General features: G+C 44.4%; 1 protein-coding gene across 4 annotated transcripts in view; it reads left to right on the top strand.

Annotated features, from left to right (window-relative positions):
* The window catches only part of LOC139423071 (cell adhesion molecule DSCAM-like), a 138143-nt gene that overhangs the window by 95419 nt on the left and 19090 nt on the right, over window positions 1-23634 (top strand). For all 4 annotated transcript variants that reach the window (XM_071174696.1, XM_071174695.1, XM_071174694.1 and 1 more), the window contains 9 exons: window positions 98-217; window positions 863-1042; window positions 13173-13372; window positions 13635-13731; window positions 14845-14973; window positions 16060-16227; window positions 19800-19870; window positions 20088-20337; window positions 20916-21062. In XM_071174696.1, the coding sequence (XP_071030797.1) occupies window positions 98-217; window positions 863-1042; window positions 13173-13372; window positions 13635-13731; window positions 14845-14973; window positions 16060-16227; window positions 19800-19870; window positions 20088-20337; window positions 20916-21062 (1362 nt within the window). The remainder of the gene's footprint in view (window positions 1-97; window positions 218-862; window positions 1043-13172; window positions 13373-13634; window positions 13732-14844; window positions 14974-16059; window positions 16228-19799; window positions 19871-20087; window positions 20338-20915; window positions 21063-23634) is intronic.

Raw genomic sequence — 23634 nt, 5'->3', positions numbered from 1 at the left:
GTGCTATTTAAGCCACAAGGTATTACAAACTCAAACTACAACACCATAACAGATTAACCCGTTTTAATTACCTTTTGTCTGTTGCTCTCCCAACCAGTCCCTCCAAAGTTTGTGGTGCAGCCCAAGGACCAGGACGGCATCTATGGAAAAGCTGTGATCCTCAACTGCTCTGCAGAGGGATACCCCGTCCCTACCATAGTGTGGAAGCACTCCAAAGGTAAATAGGCCAAAATATAAAAGAATTGTGTTAAGTAGAGAGTTAATGTTTTGACATGGAGTGAAACATGGAGGTACTGCATGAACCTGTCCAAATAGAACACAGATGTTCCGTTTCCATTTCAAAAAGTTTTGCTACAGTGTGCACTACTGAGCATGACCCAGGATTAATTAAAAGCTGTTCTTCTCCCTTCTGACCACTAGTGTTTACACACTTGGTTCATGATTGAGGATAAATACCCTTCTGTAACTGTGCATCTTCCATTTCTACTCCTTTGACTATCTTGCTGAATTGCATAAACACAACATTGTCCTACGGCAAGCTTTTTTATTAAAGAGCATCTGTTTATGAGAGCCAACACAGCAAACACAGTGTCCACAGCCTTAAGGTTGAATTGTGAAAGCTCAGCGCTGCAACTCTAAACAAATGTAAAGAGGAAGAAGGGAAGGCAACATCTTCTCACGTTACCGTAAAGGAGGAAATGGAAATGTACTGTAGTTTTTGTTACTGCAAAACATCCATCCATTATGTACTAATTCTTCATAATTTGGTCATAAACTATGCAAGAGGTGTTTTTAATACATCTTACATCTTCCCCTCCTCCTCTCTCTACCTCCCTCCACCTCTCCCTCTCTCCCTCTCTAGGTGCGGGGGTTCCCCAGTTCCAGCCTATAGCCTTGAACTCGGGCTTCCGTATCCAGGTACTGGTCAACGGCTCTCTGCTCATCAAACATGTGCTGGAGGAGGACAGTGGCTACTACCTGTGTAAGGTCAGCAATGACGTGGGAGCTGATGTCAGCAAGTCCATGTACCTCAACGTCAAAAGTAAGTCATCTGTCATGGCTGTATTTTTATTTAATTTTTAATTTTACCTTTATTTCACTAGGCAAGTCAGTTAAGAACAAATTATTATTTTCAATGACGGCCTAGGAACAGTGGGTTAACTGCCTGTTCAGGGGCAGTTATCAGCTCAGTGTCAAATGGAAGACCCCCCCCCCCCCCCCTCATCCTGAAATGTATGTGTTCTCCAATGTAATTTAAAAAATAAATAATCCAAACTCAGTGTCAAAAGTAAGATTCCTCTTCCAGTCAGGATTATGTACCTTAACCTCTTAAAGGGGGGTAACATATGGAATTGTTTTAAGAAATGATACCACGGATCATTTAGATATTTTATTTGAAGTTTAGGACCCCTTTCGGTATCAATTAGTTATATTTTTGTATTATTTGATAAAATGTTGAATTTGACCTTTACTATCATAGCCCAAAGAAAATAATTGAATAACACAATCATAAATGGCAAAAAAGACAGTCAAATGCATAAAGGAATAAGGTATTGAAGTGTGTCCTTTATCTTGGAGATATAAGAAAGCTCAGGATATATTTTAGTTTTTTTGGACATATACTTAACCCGTTATTTTTGTTGCCACAAAACTACCTCCATACTTCCATTCATTTGTATGGGTTACCTTCAGACAAGTCCTGTCGTAGAGCACACAACTACCTCCATACTTCCATTCATTTGTATGGGTTACCTTCAGACAAGTCCTGTCATAGAGCACAAAACTACCTCCATACTTCCATTTTTTTGTATGGGTTACCTTTAGACGAGTCAAAACGGAGCAAAACAGAGAGAGAGAGAGTCTCCCCTTTCCATAGTGGGGTCATAATAGTTTGTAGGCCAAACCGTTTGGACGCTACAGATGTTTTTGTGAGAAGACTGATTTTCGGGTGTCACATGCTCTGACAAACACCGCTGTAGCTCGGCCACCTTCCACCGCAGATGGCCGACATAGGCGGATGAGACGCAACCCATGAGAGGCAACCCATGCAAAAAACCTGATATCTCTAGCTTAAATTGACAGATTTTAATGGGATTTTTTTATTATGTTACTTAGATTGACGCATGGTGCATTAATAGACTCTTAATTAAATATGGTATGCATGTGGGAGCAGAGGGTTGAAAGAAGTAAGGAGAGCTTGGAGAGATCTCACATTTGATTGGTTTCGTTATCCAATAACAACTGCTTTAATTTCACTTGCTGGACAATAATATAGTATCATGCATTCAATTTATATTATATCATCCATAAGAAATAATTCCCCAAATATTTGGGGGAGATTATGTAATATTTGAAAGGGTCTGAAGGTGCTGAAAAAAATCTAATTAATTTAATTTAATTTAACTTGGGTGGATGGAACTGGCTCTAGAGGTGGGTGATGGGCACAACACCACATCATGTCACTACCAATCAAACCCCAGTGGTTAGACTGGGAGACACACAATGATGGGAGATGGAGGGAGGAGGGAAAGAGGTAGGAGAGATGGAGACAGGTAGACAGGGCAGGGGAAATTATATTGTATCAGAATTTAAATACAGTTAAATATTACACACATACAAATAAGACAGAGGGAGAAAGACAGAATGAGAAGACAGAGGGAAATAGGAAGCAGAAGAGGAGGAGGAGAAAGACAGACACACAGAAGAGCAGCCTATGGAGGGGAGGGGAGAGAGAGAAGGGGGAGGCAAGGGAGGGTGACGGACGGGTAGTCCATCCCTCCACCCCACCCCCCCCCCCCCCCGCCTCCTCGGCCCTCTTTTCCACATGGCAGCCTCTGCCTGCATACAGAGTTCAGAGCCTAATGGAGGGGAGCTAAGTCCATGGCCACTCAGCGGATAAACGCCTATGTTTCTCTGAGAGAAAAAGAGAGTGACGGAGACTGGAAACGCTGCATGGTTGCTTTTGTGGGATATGTTCAGGCAGAAAGATACAGGGCCATGGTAATGGTGGTGTGGTGCTGGCACCACACTGGTGGCCTCTCTGTCACAAAGCTCAGTGACACCAGTCACTTAACATTTAGCCATTTAACGCAACAAACACTACCCAGCACTATACTGGACCACCCCACTGTAAATACAGAGATAAAACAATGTGTCTCTTCGACATCCCTAGCACTCCATTCCCACACATGGAAACTCATTCCAGCACAGACCACTAACATGACAAAATCAAACAGAAATGGATGCTCGGGAAGACTCCATGAAAAGGCTTTCATGAATGTCTCTAGTGAGAGCCAACATGTAGCCTAGTGCTTCCCCATGGGTCTCCCTTTAGATGTTAAAGTCTATGATTATACTATAAGTTGTGACTGTAGATTTTTCCAATAGGAACACCTCCCTCTTCAGGTGAAAAAAGGAAACTGTCGAAAAAGTGAGGCTCCAATAGTCTGAGTGAGGCCAGACTATTGTTTTCATCATTCTTGTTGAAGGAGTTCCCATTTGATGTTGATGTTGAATAGACTATGTAAACTGCACTGATTTGTAATATGAAGGAGGAACTGTTGATTGTCCTAAATCAACATAAACATTTTAGCCAAAGTTTCTGGGTAAATCAGGTTCTTAGTGTGTCTGGGAGGTGTGTGTTGTTTATGTGTACAGTTGCAGTCAGAAGTTTACATACACCTTAGCCAAATACATTTAAACTCAGTTTTTCCCCGTTAATTCCTGACATTTAATCCTAGTAAAAATTCCCTGTCTTAGGTCAGTTAGGATCACCACTTTATTTTAAGAATGTGAAATGTCAGAATAATAGTAGAGAGAATGAGTTATTTCAGCTTTTATTCCTTTCATCACATTCCCAGTGGGTCAGATGTTTAGATACACTCATTTAGTATTTGGTAGCATTGCCTTTAAATTGTTTAACTTGGATCAAATGTTTTGGGTAGCCTTCCACAATTTTCACACAATAAGTTGGGTGAATTTTGGCCCATTCCTCCTGACAGAGCTGGTGTAACTGAGTCAGGTTTATAGGCCTCCTTGCTCGCACAAGCTTTTTGGAATTGAGGTCAGGGCTTTGTGATGGCCACTCCAATACCTTGACTTTGTTGTCCTTAAACCATTTTGCCACAACTTTGGAAGTATGCTTGGGGTCATTGTCCATTTGGAAGACCCATTTGCGACCAAGCTTTAACTTATTGACTGATGTCTTGAGATGTTGCTTCAATATATCCACATCATTTTCCTTCCTCGTGATGCCATCTATTTTGTGAAGTGCACCAGTCCGTCCTGTAGCAAAGCACCCTCACAACATGATGCTGCAACCTTCGTGCTTCACGGTTGGGATGGTGTTCTTCGGCTTGCAAGCCTCCCCCTTTTTCCTCCAAACATGAAGATGGTCATTATGGCCAAACAGTTCTATTTTTATTTCATCAGACTAGAGGACATTTCTCCAAAAAAGTATGATCGTTGTCCCCATGTGCAGTTGCAAACCGTAGTCTGGCTTTTTTTATGGTGGTTTTGGAGCAGTGGCTTCTTCCTTGCTGAGCAGCCTTTCAGGTTATGTCGATGTAGGTCTCATTTTACTGTGGATATAGATTATTGTGTACCTGTTTCCTCCAGCATCTTCACAAGGTCCTTTGCTGTTGTTCTGGGATTGATTTGCACTTTTCACACCAAAGTACGTTCATCTCTAGGAGACAGAACGTGTCTCCTTCCTGGGAGGTATGACGGCTGCCTGGTCCCATGGTGTTTATACTTGCGTACTATTGTTTGTACAGATGAACGTGATACCTTCAGGCGTTTGAAAATGGCTCCCAATGATGAACCAGACTTGTGGAGGTCTTCAATTTTTATCTGAGGTCTTGGCTGATTTCTTTTGATTTTCCCATGATGTTAAGCAAAGAGGCACTGAGTTTGAAGGTAGGCCTTGAAATACATCCACAGGTACACCTCCAATTGACTCAAATTATGTCAATTAGCCTATAAGAAGCTTCTAAAGCCCTGACAGCATTTTCTGGAATTTCTAAGCTGTTTAAGCACAGTCAACTTAGTGTATGTAAACTTCTGACCCACTGGAATTGTGATACAGTGAATTATAAGTGAAATAATCTGTCAGTAAACAATTGTTGGAAGAAAATTACTTGTGTCGTGCACAAAGTAGATGTCCTATAGTTTGTTAACAAGAAACTTGTGGAGTGGTTGAAAAACGAGATGTAATGATTCCAAACTAAGTGTATGTATCTTCCGACTTCAACTGTACGTGTATGTTTGTGTACGTGTATGTCCTTGTGTGTGTGTGTATCTCTGTACGTGGCATGTGTGTGTGTGATCTCCTGCTGCACTCCTAAGGCTGGGCTGGGTGCTCATGTAATTCCAGTCACACAGTGTGGGAGCTTATACCCTTGTAGCTGTTATCTGGTCAGAGCAGAGTGCCTGTCTGTCTGTCTGTCTGTCTGTCTGTCTGTCTGTCTGTCTGTCTGTCTGTCTGACTCAATCACTCATGTAATACTCTCACACAATTCCTCAAAAACACACACACACACACACACACATTACATGTACCAGGGCACGTACACTTACGAACAAGCACATACACACTCATATGGATAAACACAATTATACACTGTACACCAGTAGAGGCTGCTGAGGGGAGAGCGGCTCATAATAACAGCTGGAACTGAGTAAATGGAATTGCATCAAACACATTGAAACCATGAGTTTGATGTATTTGATACCATTCCACCGACTCCACTCCAGTCAGTACCAGAAGCCCGTCCTTCCCAATTAAGGTGCCACCAAACTCCTGTGCACTACACACTTAAAGCCTTTACATCTAGACACACACAGCAGAGTACCCACAGGAGTGGGAGATTTTCATCGCTGTGTAATTTTTTTGGACATAGGCTGCTCAGTATTGTCTGCACGCACACACACACACACACGCGCACACACACACACACACACACACACACACACACACACATGCGCGCGCACACGCAGACAGATGTCCCTCTGCGTTGTGTGTGTGTGCGTGCGTGCGTGCATGTATGTGTCTGTGTGTGAGCCTGTGTGTTCTCCCTTAGGTTGAGCTGGTCTCCCGGATCAGGTTGTTGTTTTGATCATTGTGCGGTCGGATCGGGGCGATCGGGTGTTGGTTGTGTCTGCCGCTCCTGCTCTCAGGAACGTGAGCCTCCCTGGGAGCCCTGCTCCCCTTGTCTCATATGGATCAGTGTGCTTGTGCCAGACGAGACCCTCGTTAACCCACAGGGCCTGTCCTCTGCTGACCAGGTGTAGTGTTATATACTGTACCCACACCAGACTGTATCCTCCTCTCCATACATGTAGGCACTAAGCATGCTGCAGACTAGCAGGTGTAGTGTTATATACTGTACCCACATCAGACTGTATCCTCCTCTCCTCTACATAGATGGTAAGCATGTAGCAGACTGCTGGAACAGTACAGGCTGTGCTGTACTGGTGTGTGTTGTTTATCCAGGCCATATGACACCACTGCTGCTTGGGAAGCTGCTGCCACTTAAGAGGCTTAGGTGTAAATTAGAGCAACACTGGAAGTGACGGCTGTAAAGTGGTCAGGTGATATACAAATACTGGATGAGCTTTTGACTGGGTGATCACTCATAGAAGTTTACCTGGCTGTGTTACTGGAAAATACACACATATAGGCATACACAAGCACACGCACGCGCACGCACACACACACACACACACACACACACCCACACACACACACACACACCCACACACACACACACACACACACACACACGGGCCATTACTGAAGAATCATGGTCCTCACAGGCTGCTACTGTAATTCAGCGGTTTAGACAGATTCCATTCGGCCAGGCTATTGTGGCGGACACATGGGGAAATTAATTGCAGCTGTTGTGATGTCATAGTGAGACGTTTTCATTGTTATTAGTGTCTGTGCATAGGCTAATGCCTAACCATAATACACCATGCATCAACACATTGGAACGCTGTCACAGACGCCCACAGCCAGCAGAAATAGCTTATGTTGCACTAGCAGTATTTTCACAGCTTTATGTGTGTCCGTGCGTGCATGTGTACATTCACAGTATTCATACTTTATATATCATAGGTTGAGAATATTTGGCATATTGCCTAGACACGTTAACACTTTATTCTACCTTCCTTAAAATTACCCATGCCCTTATTTAGATTTTGTGCAGCTGAGGGAACCAAAAACATTTGAACCCATTCCCCTGTCTAAATGACTACAGTCTCTACTGTATACTGTACGTACCTCCACTGATGCAATTGACTGGATGCATCACTAATCCAGAGTAGGTTGGTTTTATCAAAGTGGGTCAACAGCCACTTAATGTTTATCAGTGCCAATTAGGATCAATTAAGGGCAATACACTCATAACGCTCCGAGACACAATGATGAGAGCACGCACATAATGAGACTTAATTGGTGAAAAACAGCATTGTTGCCTGGTTGCCAAGCTCCCAATCACCCAATCAGACAGCTTCCCTCAGACACTGGAGTATAGAAAATAATCATTCTGTCTGTCTCTCTCTCTCTCTCTCTCTCTCTCTCTCTCTCTCTCTCTCTCTCTCTCTCTCTCTCTCTCTCCTTCCTCTGTTATAGCCAACTCCCCACACAAAGCAGCCTGTCTGCAGCCATATACTCAGCATCATGCTCAATATCCAACCCAATTGTGCAGCTAAGGGAATTATTTTGGTGCAGTGAGTAGAGCTAGCACCCAGTGAACCAGTCATCTCTGTGCCATCACCGCCATTCCCCCTACCTACCAACTCTACACACGCACACACACACAGTGCCCCAGGGGCAGTGGGCTCCTGTAGGGAGTGATCCCGTCTCGTTCTCATCTCACTCCCATGGTTCAGTCATCCAGCCAGGGCACCCTGTGGCCTACATTCCTCAGCCAGAAACTCACTCTGCTGGGGTAAACAGAGCCTGATGCCTGCGGCTGTCCATCCGACCTGGAATCTACAGTCATACACTACCGTTCAAAAGTTTGGGGTCATTTAGAAATGTCCTTGTTTTTGAAAGAAAGGCACATTTTTTTGTCCATTAAAATAACATCAAATTGATCAGAAATACAGTGTAGACATTGTTAATGTTGTAAATGACTATTGTAGCTGGAAACGGCAGATTTTCTATGGAATGTCTACATAGGTGTCCAGAGGCCCATTATCAGCAACCATCACTCCTGTGTTCCAATGACACATTGTGTTAGCTAATCCAAGTTGATCATTTAAAAGGCTAATTGATCATTAGAAAACCATTTTGCAATTGTGTTAGCATGCTGAAAACTGTTTGTCTGATTAAAGAAGCAATAAAGCTGGACTTCTTTAGACCAGTTGAGTATCTTGAGTATCAGCATTTGTGGGTTCGATTACAGGCTCAAAATGGCCAGAAAGAAATAACTTTCTTCTGAAACTCATCAGTCTATTCTTGTTCTGAGAAATTAAGGCTATTCCATGCGAGAAATTGCCAAGAAACTGAAGATCTCGTACAACACTGCGTACTACTCACAGAACAGAGCAAACTGGCTCTAACCAGAAAAAAAGCCATATCTCTGTCCAGTGTCTGTGTTCTTTTGCCCATCTTTATCTTTAATTTTTATTGGCCAGTCTGAGATATGGCTTTTTCTTTGCAACTCTGCCAATAAGGCCAGCATCCCGGAGTCACCTCTTCACTGTTGACGTTGAGACTGGTGTTTTGCAGGTACTATTTAATGAAGCTGCCAGTTGAGGACTTGTGAGGCATCTGTTTCTCAAACTAAACACTCTAATGTACTTGTCCTCTTGCTCAGTTGTGCACCGGGGCCTCCCTCTCCTCTTTCTATTCTGGTTAGTGCCAGTTTGCGCCATTGGAACACAGGAGTGATGGTTGCTGATAATGGGCCTCTGGACGCCTATGTAGATAATCCATAAAAAATCTGCCATTTCCAGCTACAATAGTCATTTACAAAATTAACAGTGAATACACTGTATTTCATATCGATTTGATGATATTTTAATGGACAAAAAATGTGCTTTTCTTTTAAAAACAAGGACATTTCTAAGTGACCCCAAACTTTTGAATGGTAGTGTATGTTCATGTTTCTGTTAGATGACCATTCAATGTACTGCATGTTGATGGATCAGGGGTGTCAGGTTGGTAGGAGATGGGATGTTTTGTTATCTGTTTCAACTGAGTGAATAAGATGGTCGAAATATAGGCCTACTGCATATTTCACATCAGGCATAAGTATGGTACATCTATTATAGTCTGCCTGGTGATACAACCTGTTTGTCATGTGTTTGTCAAGTTCAGTTCCTGCTACTGCCACCAAAATGTACAGTGCATTCAGAAAGTATTCAGACCCCTTCACTTTTCCACATTTTGTTAGGGTATTTTGTTAGGGTACAGCCTTATTCTAAAATGGATTCAATATTTTTTTTCATTCAACAATCTACACACAATACCCCATAATGACAAAGCGAAAACAAGTTTAGACATTTGCTATGAGACTCGAAATTTTGCTCAGGTGCATCCTGTTTCCATTGATCATCCTTGTTTCCAGAACTTAATTGGAGTCCACCTGTGGTAAATTCAATTGATTGGACATCATTTGGAAAGGTGCACACCTGTCTATATAAGGTCCCACAGTTGACAGTGCATGTCAGAGCAAAAACCAAGACATGAGGTCGAAGGAATTGTCGTGAGAGCTCCGAGACAGGATTGTGCCAGATCTGTGGAAGGGTACCAAAAATGTCTACAGCATTGAAGGTCCACAAGAACACTGTGGCCTCCATCATTCTTAAATGGAAGAAGTTTGCAACCACAAATACTATCCCTAGAGCTTAGCAATCGGAGGAGAAGGGCCTTGGTCAAGGAGGTGACCAAGAACCCGATGGTCACTCTTACTGAGCTCCAGAGTTCCGCTGCAGAGATGGGAGAACCTTCCAGAAGGACAATCATCTCTGCAGCACTCCACCAATCAGGCCCTTATGGTAGAGTTGCCAGACAGAAGCCACTCCTCATTAAAAGGCTGATGACAGCCCGCTTGGAGTTTGCCAAAAGGCACATAAAGGACTCTCAGACCATGAGAAACAAGATTCTCTGGTCTGAAAAAAACAAGATTGAACTCTTTGGCCTGAATGCCAAGCTGGTCTGGAGGAAACCTGGCACCATCCCTACGGTGAAGCATGGTGGTGGCAGCATCATGCTGTGGGGATGTTTATCAGCAGCAGGAACTGGGAGACTAGTCAGGATCGAAGGAAAGATGAACAGAGCAAAGTACAGAAAGATTATTTATGAAAACCTGCTCCAGAATGCTCAGGACCTCACATAGCCAAGACAACGCAGGAGTGACTTCTGGACAAGTCTCTGAATGTCCTTGAGTGGCCCAGCCATAGCCCGGAACTTAGCCCGATCAACGATCTCTGGACAGACCTGAAAGTAGCTGTGCAGCGATGCTCCACATCCAACCTGACAGAGCTTGAGAGGATCTGCAGAGAAGAATGGGAGAAACTCCCCAAAAACAGATGTGCCAAGCTTGTAGCGTCATACCCAAGAAGATTCGAGGCTGCAATCACTGCCAAAGGTGCTTCAACAAAGTACTGAGTAAAGGGTCTGAATACTTATGTAAATGTAATATTTCAGTAGGTTTTTATAAATGTGCAAAAATGTCAAAAAACTGATTTTGCTTTGTTATTATGGGGTATTATGTGTAGAGTGATGGGGGTCATGTGACAAACAATAACATCAAAGCTCAAAATGGCTGGGGAGTGAATAAGAGAGGAAGCTTAAATGTCTGCACCCCCTCGCCTGACACGTCCCATTACATCACAGGAGCCATGGTGTGTGTGTGTGTGTGTGTGTGTGTGTGTGTGTGTGTGTGTGTGTGTCATTACACACTCAGTTGTGGGGGTAATGAGCTGTGTGTGTTTGAGTCTCTAGTGTGTGTAGTGTGCTGTCCTTAGTGTGCTGTCAGAGACCGACCAATAACTATTTACTCCTATCCAAGCCTTGTCTGCTTGTGGTCATAAGATGTCTGCTGTCACAGCTCAACATAACAGGCAGGCATGGGGTTTATTTTGTATTATGTTAAATGTGCAAAAATGTCTAAAAAACTGATTTTGCTTTGTTATTATGGGGTATTATGTGTAGAGTGATGGGGGGGGACGGGGGGACGATGTAATCTATTTTAAAACAGGGCTGTAACGTAACAAAATGTAGAAAAAGTCAAGGGGACTCAACTCTTCCCGAATGCACTGTATATATTGATTAATGTATTGAGACAGACAGGGTCTATTTTTTGCTTTTATTTACTATTCTTGAGCCTCTAATGGACCACAACAATGCAGGCAGTGTTATTAACTATAGTTTCTCCTGACTATTTGCTCAAGGATGTTATTGTTTGTCACATGACCAACATTATTACAAGATACAGAGATGCGTTATATATCCCTGTTTTTATTTTGGGTCTGCATTGCGACATTCAGGGCTGGGATAGTATAATCATGGTCCTGTTGGAAATCAATGGCTGGTCCATGTTCTATTCCTGGTACTATAAATGGCCTCTTCTGAGAACGGGGATGGAGAGAGAGGGAGAGAGAGATTGTCCGATGCTAGTTGGCATGGTAACCTGGCCAGGTGAAAGGGAGCCTGGGAGGGGTGAGCTGCATCATTTTCTCTTGCGGGAGCAGAATATCCCAGAATTCCCTGCAGGCAGGCAGAGAAGCAAGCTGAGCAGGCTGGAGTGCATCATGGTTGTTGCCCTCTGGGCTGGAGGTTTTGAAACAGGGCTCTCCTAGCCTCTACTCTGTCAGCTAGAGATACACATATCCGTCAGTGCTGCTGAATAAAGCGCTTGCGTGTGCGCATGCCTGTTTATTTAGTCCGCAGGGTGAAATAAAAAATGAGTGGTTGTCTAATGTGTGAGTCTCCCAGTGGAGGCGTCACCTCGCTCCCCTGCCCCCAGAGCCGTGTTCCTCTGCCCATAATTCTGCTAGATATTAAAGAAATACGTCAACACAGCAATTACAGAAACAGCCTGGCACTGTGGCAAATGCCTCAGGACAGACAGACAGACACAGCTGTGCTGCTTACTCTCTCACACACTGGTTACATTGGTCTTGTCTCCTCCTGTGTGATGCCCACCTCACCTCATGTAGCCCTTCCTTACAGTAGGCGTTTCATTGACTACGTTTTTTTCAACAGTGTAGCGTCCCATTGAAGGCCTCTCATCCAATCCTATGTCATAATTATGGTAATTCTAGTGGACAACGTCATAAATGTGTGTTATAGTTTATGACTATGTAAACATTTGTAAAAATGAGACTACTATTGCTCAAAATACTAACATTTACAGAAGGCTGTAATTAATACATTTTTCCCTCACTACTCCAAGTGCATCTCACAAAAAATTCATAGTTGTCATGCTAAATAAATCAGCCTTATTTTTCTGTAGCACGGCTCAAAATGGCTGGGAAGTGAATAAGAGATGAAGCTTAAATGTCTGCACCCCCTCGCCTGACACTTCCCATTACATCACAGGAGCCATGGTGTGTGTGTGTGTGTGTGTGTGTGTGTGTGTGTGTGTGTGTGTGTGTGTGTGTGTGTGTGTGTGTGTGTGTGTGTGTGTGTGTCATTACACACTCAGTTGTGGGGGTAATGAGCTGTGTGTGTCTGAGTCTCTAGTGTGTGTTGTGTGCTGTCCTTAGTGTGCTGTCAGAGACCGACCAATAACTATTTACTCCTATCCAAGCCTTGTCTGCTTGTGGTCATAAGATGTCTGCTGTCACAGCTCAACATAACAGGCAGGCATGGGGTTTATTTTGTATTATGTTAGAAGTTGGAGCAAACCAGCACACTTTGCAACCAATGAAGTCAGCTATACTATGACTCAATTAAGTGTAATTTGAGCAGAGAGATTTGATTCATTACACTGTTCCCCTGTCTTGTAACTACCCTCCATGTGGCAGGTATCACTATGATGTCCCACTGGAATTGTATTATGGCTAAACATGTTCAGCCAGTCTTACTTCATAACTAATGTAACATATGCCTTCTCCTCTTTTCTCTCTCTCTATCCCTCTCCTTCTCCTCCTTTCTCGATCTCTGTATTTCTCGCTCTCTCTCTTTCCCTCCCCTATTTCTCTCTCCCTCCCAGTCCCAGCCATGATCACGTCGTACCCCAACACCACGCTGGCCACGCAGGGCAGTGAGAAGAGGATGAGCTGCACGGCCCACGGGGAGAAACCCATCATGGTGCGTTGGGAGAAGGAAGATCGCATCATCAACCCAGAGAGCAGCCACCGCTACGTGGTCACCGTCAAAGAGGTGGCCGATGAGGTCATCTCCACCCTGCAGGTACACATACACACCACCAGGGGGAGTGGTACTGCTCACTTCCCAGTTACAGTTACCTCAGCTGAGGCCAGGTGGAGCGCTACTGGTTATGCAGAGATTTTGCTTGGACCAAAGCGTTGGAGAAAAAGCCTGCCTACTGAGTTTGTCAGTTTGTTATGATCGCTCATCATGAGCCCTGTCTGTGAATGATATAGCCCAGAATGTGTATTTCCCGTGCACTTTCTTATCTATGTAGCTGACCCTCTTTTTCCCTTTTCTATAGATCCGGCCTACAGGGAGGGAAGACTCTGGCTTCTTCTCCTGCCATGCCATCAACTCCTATGGTGAAGACCGAGGGATCATTCAGCTAACAGTGCAAGGTACAGCTGCCTAACACTGACAATTGTCATGAAAACATCATGAAATAAAAATATATAACCCCCCCAAATAAGGTAATGATGCAACATCAGCATAATAATAATAACAATAATAATAATAATAATTTATTCAACTTACATAGCGCTATTCATTACATAAAGAATCTCAAAGCGCTTTAAAGCAACACAAAAAAAGACAAGCAATTTAGAAAACAACAACAACAGCATTATTCAAGGTTATCAGAGGGTCGGAAAGTTCATGGCTTGACTGATCATCGGAGGGAGGTGGTCAAAAGGGCAGAGTAAGCAAAGATGGTCTCTGGAGCATGTCCAGGGGCATGCAGTGTCATCAAGATGTCTTGCCATCCTTGCCGTTTGTGTGGCTTCTCCATGGTAGGACTTGGATGAAGTTTGAGCTCAGCCACTGCAGTTAATGGACTCCCTAGTAGGTGTAGCTAGCTAGCTAGTCCTTCACTACTACCATAGTGTTGTATACCCATATTAGAGCTCTGCTACCCCAACCAAGCCTGACAAGCCCCGACATTATACATTGGGTTAGGACCGGGTAGGGCTTGTTTTTTCATCAGTAACTATGGTACGGGCAGGGCTCGGGAATCACTAAATTGATCACTAACATTTTGAAGCTGAGCCATTTGCTGGTGCTCTGCTGCACTGCACAGTCATATCTGACTAAGATCATAACATTGTGTCAGAGGTGCTTCAACCTCTTCAAATATAAGATATTTGAATATAATATCTATGTTGTGTTTGCGTTTGGCCTGGTATGGTTCTCAATCAGAGGCAGGTGTCGTTAGTTGTCCCGGATTGAGAATCATACTTAGGTAGCCTTTTCCCACTTGTGTTTCGTGGGTGTTTGTTTTCTGTTTTGTGTGTCGTCACTAGACAGGACTGTTTCGTTTTCGTTCGTTCTCCTTGTTATTTGGTTTTTGGTGGTCAATGTTAATAAATTATCAACATGGACACGTACCACGCTACATATTGGTCCGATCCTTCATACTCCTCATCAGAGGAAGACGAATATCGTTACACTTGGGGTTAAAATTCATGCCTGTGCAGGGCTCTAACACATATGTGTGACTTTGTGGTGTCCTTCAGAGCCCCCGGACCCTCCTGAGGTGGAGATCAGAGAGGTGAAGGACAGGACCATCGCCCTCCGCTGGACCATGGGCTTTGACGGAAACAGCCCAATCACGGGCTTCGACATTGAGTGCAAGAACAAATCAGGTACAAGACAAACAATAGTTATCTTTGTAAGAGATGGTATGTTCTGGATGCCAGCGATGTATAGTAATACTGTAAGCAGTGTTTCACCTATATTCATTTTGCAGTGGTGGGCCGTCACTACTAAATTGTTGCCTCTACTCCAAAGTTATGATTTATATACAATATTTCTACCGAGACGTGCTTTTAAAAGACTAGTGCCAGATTTTGGCAAGTAAGCCCTTTTTATACTTACACAGAGTCAGTTGAACTCATGGATACCATTTTTATAACATTTGTATGTCTCTGCATGCAGTTTGAAGTAACTTGCTTACTAGGTTTAGTGCAATGTCTATGACTTCCAGTCTTTCTGCTGACACTAATTAGCAATGGCTCACAAAACGACCTTCAACTTCTTTCAAACTGCACGCAGAGACATAAACATGGTATCAATGAGTCACGAGTTATTCTGATTCTGGAAAAGTATAAAATGGCTTGATTTCCAAAATTTCGCACTATCCCTTTAACAGGGACAGAGTGACAAGTGACTACATCAATTTGTAGCAAACAAAGTGAGCAGTGGCGTGAATGAGTGCCACGAGTGCACAGCCACCACTTGCTCCTCATCTCCATACAGTGCAGTGGCACGCATTAGTCATATTTCAGATGGTGTCAACAAAATGTCATTTTCATGCACTTTGGAGTAGAATGTCTTAAAAAAGTCACCATCAGTGACATTCTCACAGTCGTTCTACAAAACAATCTCCCGGAGGTGCATTCCCCAGAACACCCCCAGGAAAGAGCAACCCCCCCCTATAACCGCTGCCTTTTCCACTGCTGCTAAAGATAATCTTAGGCGAAACACTATATGAATACAAATCCTAACTTCCTGTGTATGTCTATAGTCTATCCTGATGAAATGCTTCTCTGTATCATCATGTTAAGATGGATGTGCTCCTTTTGTCTTCCAAATAATCATTATTCATGATATTTTCTTGTCTCAGTGCTATAATTCAATACCACATATGAATGCACTTAGCAGGCGTTGACCTCTAGCCCCACTCAGTGGTCCTCACAAACCCACATAAACCTTGACCTCCGCCCCTGCAGGCTCCTGGGAAACAGCCCAAAGGACCAAAGATGTGTCTCCCCAGCTCAACCAGGCCACCATCATAGACCTGCACCCCTCCTCCACCTACAGCATCCGCATGTTCGCCAAGAACCACATCGGCAAGAGTGAGGCCAGCAATGAACTCACCATCACCACAGACGAAGCAGGTATAGACTCACCAGACCACCACTGGTCATATGTATGCACTTGCAGCATACACACACAGACATCCCAGCTAACAACAAACGTTCCCGCAACTTTAGAGAACGTTCTCTTAAGCGTCTCAATAGGTCATTAACTAAGGTTTTCATAGGAATGTTCCCATGATGCGCATGGAATGTCTCCAAGAGACCATTCCCTTAATGTGAAATAGAGCTTACCGAGATTGTGGTTCTCAGAACATAAGATATTAATGTTCTATACACGTTGAATGAGAACATTGCAAGAACATTCATGTGTCCAGTTTTCTGTGGGTTAGGTGAATATTCCATCAACGGCCCACCAAACATACACAGAACATGGTTTCCATGTGGGCCTTTGCACTTCACCAAACAGAGGAAGGGAAGGGTGCTCAACAACAATGACAAAAAGGGTTTACCAAGATAAACTTCCAATAGCACTAATTTGAGGTAGAAAGGAGTTGGAGCACTCAACAAAAAAAGCTGAGATTGATTTATTTTAGCTCACTGTAATCCATTGTACAGGATGCGAACAGGTGACTGACGTTTTAACGTCAAGCTGACGTCTTCCTCAGAGAGACCTGACCATTGCACTTAGTTCCTTTTTATAGCCTAGTGGCCTATTGAGACACAACAATGTACGAAAATAATAATGATTTCATCAAGGTAAATGGCAAATGATAGTACAAAAGAATGCTAATAATAACAGAAATAGTGTGATATTTGGGTGTTTGGAATCCGGAAACACAGAGACCAATAAAATCAAGGCAATAACATTATAGAAACAAAGACAGTGAAAAATCATAGTTTAGCTCCTTAGGATCTACAGTGTCTAAGGCAGCATTTCCCAAACTCTGTCCTCGGGACCCCAAGGGAATGCACCTTTTGTTTTTTGCCCTAACACTACACAGCTGATTTAAATTATCAAAGCTTGATGATTAGTTGATTATTTGACTCAGCTATGTAGTGCTAGGGCAAAAAACAAAATGTGCACCTCATGGGTTCCAGAAGGCCGAATTTGGTAAACCCTGGTCTTGTTACGTAACTAGGAGTGGGTGCGGAGTCAGGCGCAGAGAGCAGAGGTTTAAGGAAAACCGTATTTATTTCGGTGATAAATAGTCCTGCCAAAACAACAGGCTAAGAAAATGACCGGCCCAAAACAGGACCCAAACAGTCCGGAAAAAATACAAACTATACCATCCACACAACAGAACAGAGAAACAAGCCCGCACAAAAGCAAGCGGGCATACCAGGCTTAAATAGCCCTAAACCAAAACCCAAACGAGGAACAGGTGAAACCAATAAGACATAACCAACAGAAAAGGAAAAAGGGAATCGGTGGCAGCTAGTAGACCGGTGACGACGACCGCTGAGCACCGCCCAAACAGGAAGGGGAGCCACCTTCGGTGGAAGTCGTGACAGTACCCCCCCCTCCCCTGACGCGCGGCTCCTGCAGCGCGCCGACACCGGCCTCGAGGACGACCCAGAGGGCAGGGCGATCCGGAAATCCCTCAGCAGTGATGGATCCAAGATGTCCCCCAAAGGTACCCAACACCTCTCCTCCGGACCGTACCCCTCCCAGTCCACGAGGTACTGTAGGCCCCTCACCCGGCGTCTAGAGTCCAGAATAGAATGTACGGTGTACGCCAGGGACACCGTACATTCTACACAATGGGGAGTCAAGTTGATGTCCAGAGGGGGGCGGAGGGACCTCCGGCACCTCACCTTCCTGCAGGGGACCAGCCATCACCGGCCTGAGGAGAGACACATGAAACGAGGGGTTAATACGATAGTAAGAAGGGAGCTGTAACCGATAACACCCCTTGTTTATCCTCCTCGCGACTTTAAATGGCCCCATACACTGCGGCCCCAGCTTCCGGCAGGGCAGTCGGAGGGGCAGGTTTCGGGTCGAGCGCCAGACCCTGTCCCCCGGTGCGAACACGGGGGCCTCACTGCGGTGGCGGTCAGCGCTCCTCTTCTGCCGTCTACCAGCTTGCTTTAGTGATTCCTGGACGGCCCTCCAGGTCTCCTTTGAGCGCTGCACCCACTCCTCCACCGCAGGAGCTTCGGTCTGGCTCTGATGCCACGGTGCCAGGACCCGTTGGTAGCCCAACATGCACTGAAAAGGCGACATGTTCGTGGAGGAGTGGCGGAGTGAGTTTTGAGCCACCTCCGCCCATGGAACGTATCTCGCCCATTCTCCTGGCCGGTCCTGGTAATACGAACGCAGAAACCTACCCACATCCTGGTTCACTCTCTTCACCTGCCCATTACTCTCGGGTGATAATCCGAGGTCAGGCTGACCGAGACCCACAGACGCTCCATAAACGCCTCCAAAATCGGAACGTGAACTGAGGACCCCGATCAGAAATGATGTCCTCAGGCACCCCGTAGTGCCGGAAGACGTGGGTAAACAGGGCCTCCGCAGTCTGTAGGGCCGTAGGGAGACCGGGCAATGGGAGGAGAAGGCAGGACTTAGAAAACCGATCCACAACAACCAGGATCGTAGTGTTCCCTTGAGACGGGGGAAGATCGATGAGAAACTCCACCGACAGATGGAACCACGGCCATTGTGGAACGGGGAGGGGCTGTAACTTCCCTCTAGGCAGGTGTCTAGGAGCCTTACTCTGAGCAACACTGAACAGGAGGAGACATAAAACCTCACGTCCTTAGCTAAGGTGGGCCACCAGTACTTTCCCCTAAGACCTCGCACTGTCTTCTCAACACCCGGATGGCCCGAAGAGGGTAGCGTATGAGCCCACCGAATCAATTGATCACATACACCAAGCGGCAAGTACTGAAGACCCATAGAACATGATGTTGTTGGAATATTCTCCTAACCCTATTGCAACATTCTCATGAAATGTGTCTAGAACTTTAATTGAGAAAATGGCAACCATGTCCTGTGTATGTCTGGTGGAATGTTGATGAAATATTCTCCTAACCCTTAGAAAACTAGACACGTGAATATTCTTGCAACGTCCCATAAAATGCATCTAGAACATTAATGTTGTAAGAGGGGAATGGGGAGTCAAGTCAATTCATTAACAGTAGAGTGACATCAGCTCCATTGGCTCTATTGCATTAATGAAGACACGCTGACCCTGCACTAAAAGCAGGACTTTTCAATTAACAGACCATGTTGTAAATGTCACACTGCAATCAATAGACCACGGGCCAGCCCCTCTGCAAATTGCCCCTGTTCCCTTTGGTGGTTCTTTGGTGGTTCCTCCCAACCCCCACTCTGCACTTCTCTCTCTCTCACTTCTATTCTGACTGTCTGTCCCCCATGACCTCTCATAAACATGACCACCATCTTCATTATTGTGAAGTGGGCTGGGCCATCTGAGACCAACTACTCTGGTCTACCCATAGATACACTTTAGCTCTCAGAATCGTAGAATTGACTTGACCTTGGCATAACCTTCAAAATACACTCAGTTTGGATAGTTCCATTCCACTGGCAGAATGCTGGTAGACTGACTTCTTTGCCCTGTACCTCATCTACTGCACTGACAGTAGCTCAGATCTCAATTACCTTAATGTGTCTTTTCTTCTAGCCCCTGATGGTCCCCCACAAGATGTGCAGCTTGAAGCTTTCTCCTCTCAGAGCATCAAAGTCTCCTGGAGGGTAAGATACATGTAACCTGCTATTACCACTAGGACTGAATAACCCTAACTGCAGCTCTATGGTCTGTTTGCTACATGGTCTGCTACTCTTCAGGGCCCTGAGGGCCACAACCATTATTCTGTCCTTAAAGAGCTTTTGAAAAATACAAATGTCCCCCAATATCTAATGTGCGTTTCCAACTCCTCCTTCTTCACTCCCCCTCTCTGTCCTCCCCCAGGCTCCTAAGAAGCACCTCCAGAACGGAGCGATCCGAGGCTACCAGGTGGGCTACAGGGAGTTCAGCTCTGGGGGAAACTACCAGTTCAATGTCATCACCATGGAGACGACGGGGGACAACGACCACAGTGAGAGCATCACCCTGGACAACCTGAAGAAGTTCACCCAGTATGGGGTGGTGGTGCAGGCCAGCAACAGCGCTGGGACTGGACCCTCCTCCCAGGAGGTCATCTCTACCACACTGGAGGATGGTGAGGACACGCGCACATGCACTAAGGCACACACACACACACACACACACACGCACGCACGCACGCACACACACACACACACACACACACACACACACACACACACACACACACACACACACACACACACACACACACACACACACACACACACTGCCCTTAGCTATCAGTGACAATATGGTAGACAGTGAAAATCTTATGGATTTCACAAATTTATTTAGCTGAATGAAGGTATTCTACGGTATTGTGGTGCATCAAGGGTCAAACAACGGATGTTTTGTCCTTGAGGGGAAGGAACTCCCAGGATGGCGCTTTATTGCCATCTACTGGATAGTGTTGGTACTGCTGGTGTTGTGACTGTCACATGATCAGTATGTGGCGGTCATTATTGCCATGGCTCAAGAAAGCATGATGAATGCTAGATCCCAAAAGTTCAAATAAGCATTTTGAAGTTCACTTCCATTGTCCTCCAAGAGTAGCTTAATATTTTAATCTCTTCAGTAATCTCTTCATGTTCATGCTTCTTGTTTGGAGAGTGAGGTAACGGTGTTGTTTTTCCTCCTGCCTGGTTGTAACAGTTCCCAGCCGACCTCCAGAGAACGTCCAGGCCACGGCGGCGTCCCCAGAGGTTATCTCTCTGTCCTGGCTGACCCCTCCTAAAGATGCCCTCAACGGCATCCTGCTTGGCTTCAGAGTCATCTACTGGGCCAACCTGCCAGATGGAGGTACAGCAACACACAGTACACAGTACACAGTACACACACACACACACACACACACACACACACACACACACACACACACACACACACACACACACACACACACACACACACACACAGAGAGAGAGAAGGATGTAGATGTTATACTGTATCTTGCCTGGTCCGTAACTCTCCAAGACACACTGTATATAGAATGTATACAGTATCAACATGATTCGCTATGCATGAAATTTGAAGTGGATGAATGAGACACATTAGCAGTGACCCAGGCTTTCTAGTCCAATTCAGACAGCCTGGCATGGCATGCAGTCGTCACGTGCTGGAGAGACATCAGAGTGACCGCTTCTGACAGCCATGTTACCTTTGACCCCTCATCTGTCATATCACATCCTCGCTGATGGCCCCTGGATGCACTAATAGAAAAGCACCACTCACAGCCTGACAGCTCAATCTAGTTTGCATAGTAACAGTGCATTTCATAGTGGGACACGCTCCAGAGTCCCAACAATACTACAGCCATAGCCATGTGTTGTATATATTCTATACATATTGATATCGAATGTAACATTGAGTATGAATACAGATCTTATTCATTTAAATGAAATATGTCACTCATTATGTGTGATAAAAAAAAATCATATTTATGTATTTATTGTCTAAGACACTTGTCTAAACCGTCAGCCAGTGCCTGTTGTGCTCTTCATATATTCAAAATATGAGCCAAATATCATGGGTTGTTAAACCCTCATGCACCAGCAGACGGGGCTATAGGCCCTTTTTCTAAGTCGGTGGAACAACTTTGTTTTATTCACCCAACACTGCTGTTCTAAACATTTGACTCTATCCCGTCACTGCAGTAATCAAACACAAAATAATGTTTTATTTTATTATTTGCATTCAAGCACTCATCAATAGTGTATATTTATCACCCATTTCATGAGTCAGAATAGTGATTAAATATATCGTAAACCACAGCATATATTGTACTATACATTTCCAAATCACAGCATTCTGACTCGTAAACCTTTCACTCACTGTTATTAGCCAAAGAAGTGCTCTGAACAGCCCACAACACAACCATAAAGGATGGAGCTACAGAGACATAGATGAACAGATTCCAGCTAGTGTAGAACACCTGAGCTGTTAATATGCTATGGCTGCATTGGGACAGTTTGGTGTTTGAATGGCATCATTAAAGAGAGCGAGGAGGAGGGAGGGAGAGAGGGAGGAGGAGGAACACCTGTACTAACAGGGAGGATGGCGCACTAGCAGACTGTGGCTCACATCCAGACTGCAGTAGAGGAGGGAAGAGAGAGAGAGGGAATGGAGAGAAAGAGGGAAGTGAAAGAGAGAAAGAGGAGAGAGATGGAGAGACATCTATAATTCAACACTTAGAGAAGCTTTGTCAGAGTCAAGGAGAAACACACCAGAACAGACCTTGGATGGGCTTTTCAATCCCGTATTAGTGTCCATGGTTTGATTGAATAAGGTGTTATGTATGTTCACCGCTAAGACATCCTTGGCCGTCTTATTTTATGTATGTGATATACTGTACAAGTATATCACATACAAAGTGATAAAGGCATGGAATGGCCTCCCCTCCTCCCTGAAAGCTTTAGGCAGCCTCCAAGCCTTCTCATCAAATACAAAAACATGGGTTAAGTCCAATCAAAAGTGTTCACACTGATTTTAATCTAATAAACCACAGTGACTTTTTATTGCAATAGAAAACACTCTAGAACACACACATGTGTATTCAACAGGTGCAATAACTGGGCTTTGTTCAATATTTGGTTTTTACTAGGTGTTTTATGTGTTTTACAACCCCAATATTATCAAGTCCAACAGCATGTGCAATTATTTTTATGTGTAATGTCTTGCCTTCTGTTTTGAATAATGTCTGATGTATGTATCAAATGTATTCATGTTTATTTGTTCACCTGCCAAGGGATTGCAGATGTATATTAGCTGTTAGCTAAAATCTGGTGCAATGCATCACTACTCACTCCTAAACCTTATGTTTTGTTATACTGTAGTCCCGTGTTATGTGAATAAAGTCATACCAGATTAAAAAATAATAATAATAATCATGACAGCTGTGATGGAAACAGGGAGTTTCGGTACAATTTTAAAAATGCCCCGACAGATCATTTGTTCGATTGACATGGGGGGGTCGTTTTGTGTCTGTAATATGTACTATGTGAGAAATTGCAGTGGAAACGCATTTTTTGGGCAAATATTGATATTACAACCATCGTATTAAAGCAAACTTGGAGTCACGCGATGACATGGTGTGTGGTCCTCCCACTGCGACTCGGGGAAACCATGCAATTTATTAGAGCTGAAAAAAAGCTGGAAAAAATGATGATGAACTTCACAGGGTTGTGAAAGTGCAAGGTGGTCTTGATGCTCCTTGCAAATATATATCAAGCACAGGAGGTTGGTGGCACCTTTTGGGGAGGACGAGCTCGTGGTAAAGGATGAAGCGGAATTAGTGGAATGGTACCAAATACATGTGTTTGATGCCATTCCATTTGCTCCTTTACGGACATTATTATGAGCCATCAACAGCCTC

This window comes from Oncorhynchus clarkii, chromosome 12 (genome assembly GCF_045791955.1).
Source record: "Oncorhynchus clarkii lewisi isolate Uvic-CL-2024 chromosome 12, UVic_Ocla_1.0, whole genome shotgun sequence".
Taxonomy (NCBI): Eukaryota; Metazoa; Chordata; class Actinopteri; order Salmoniformes; family Salmonidae; genus Oncorhynchus; species Oncorhynchus clarkii.
This window is presented reverse-complemented; position numbering and strand designations above follow the sequence as displayed.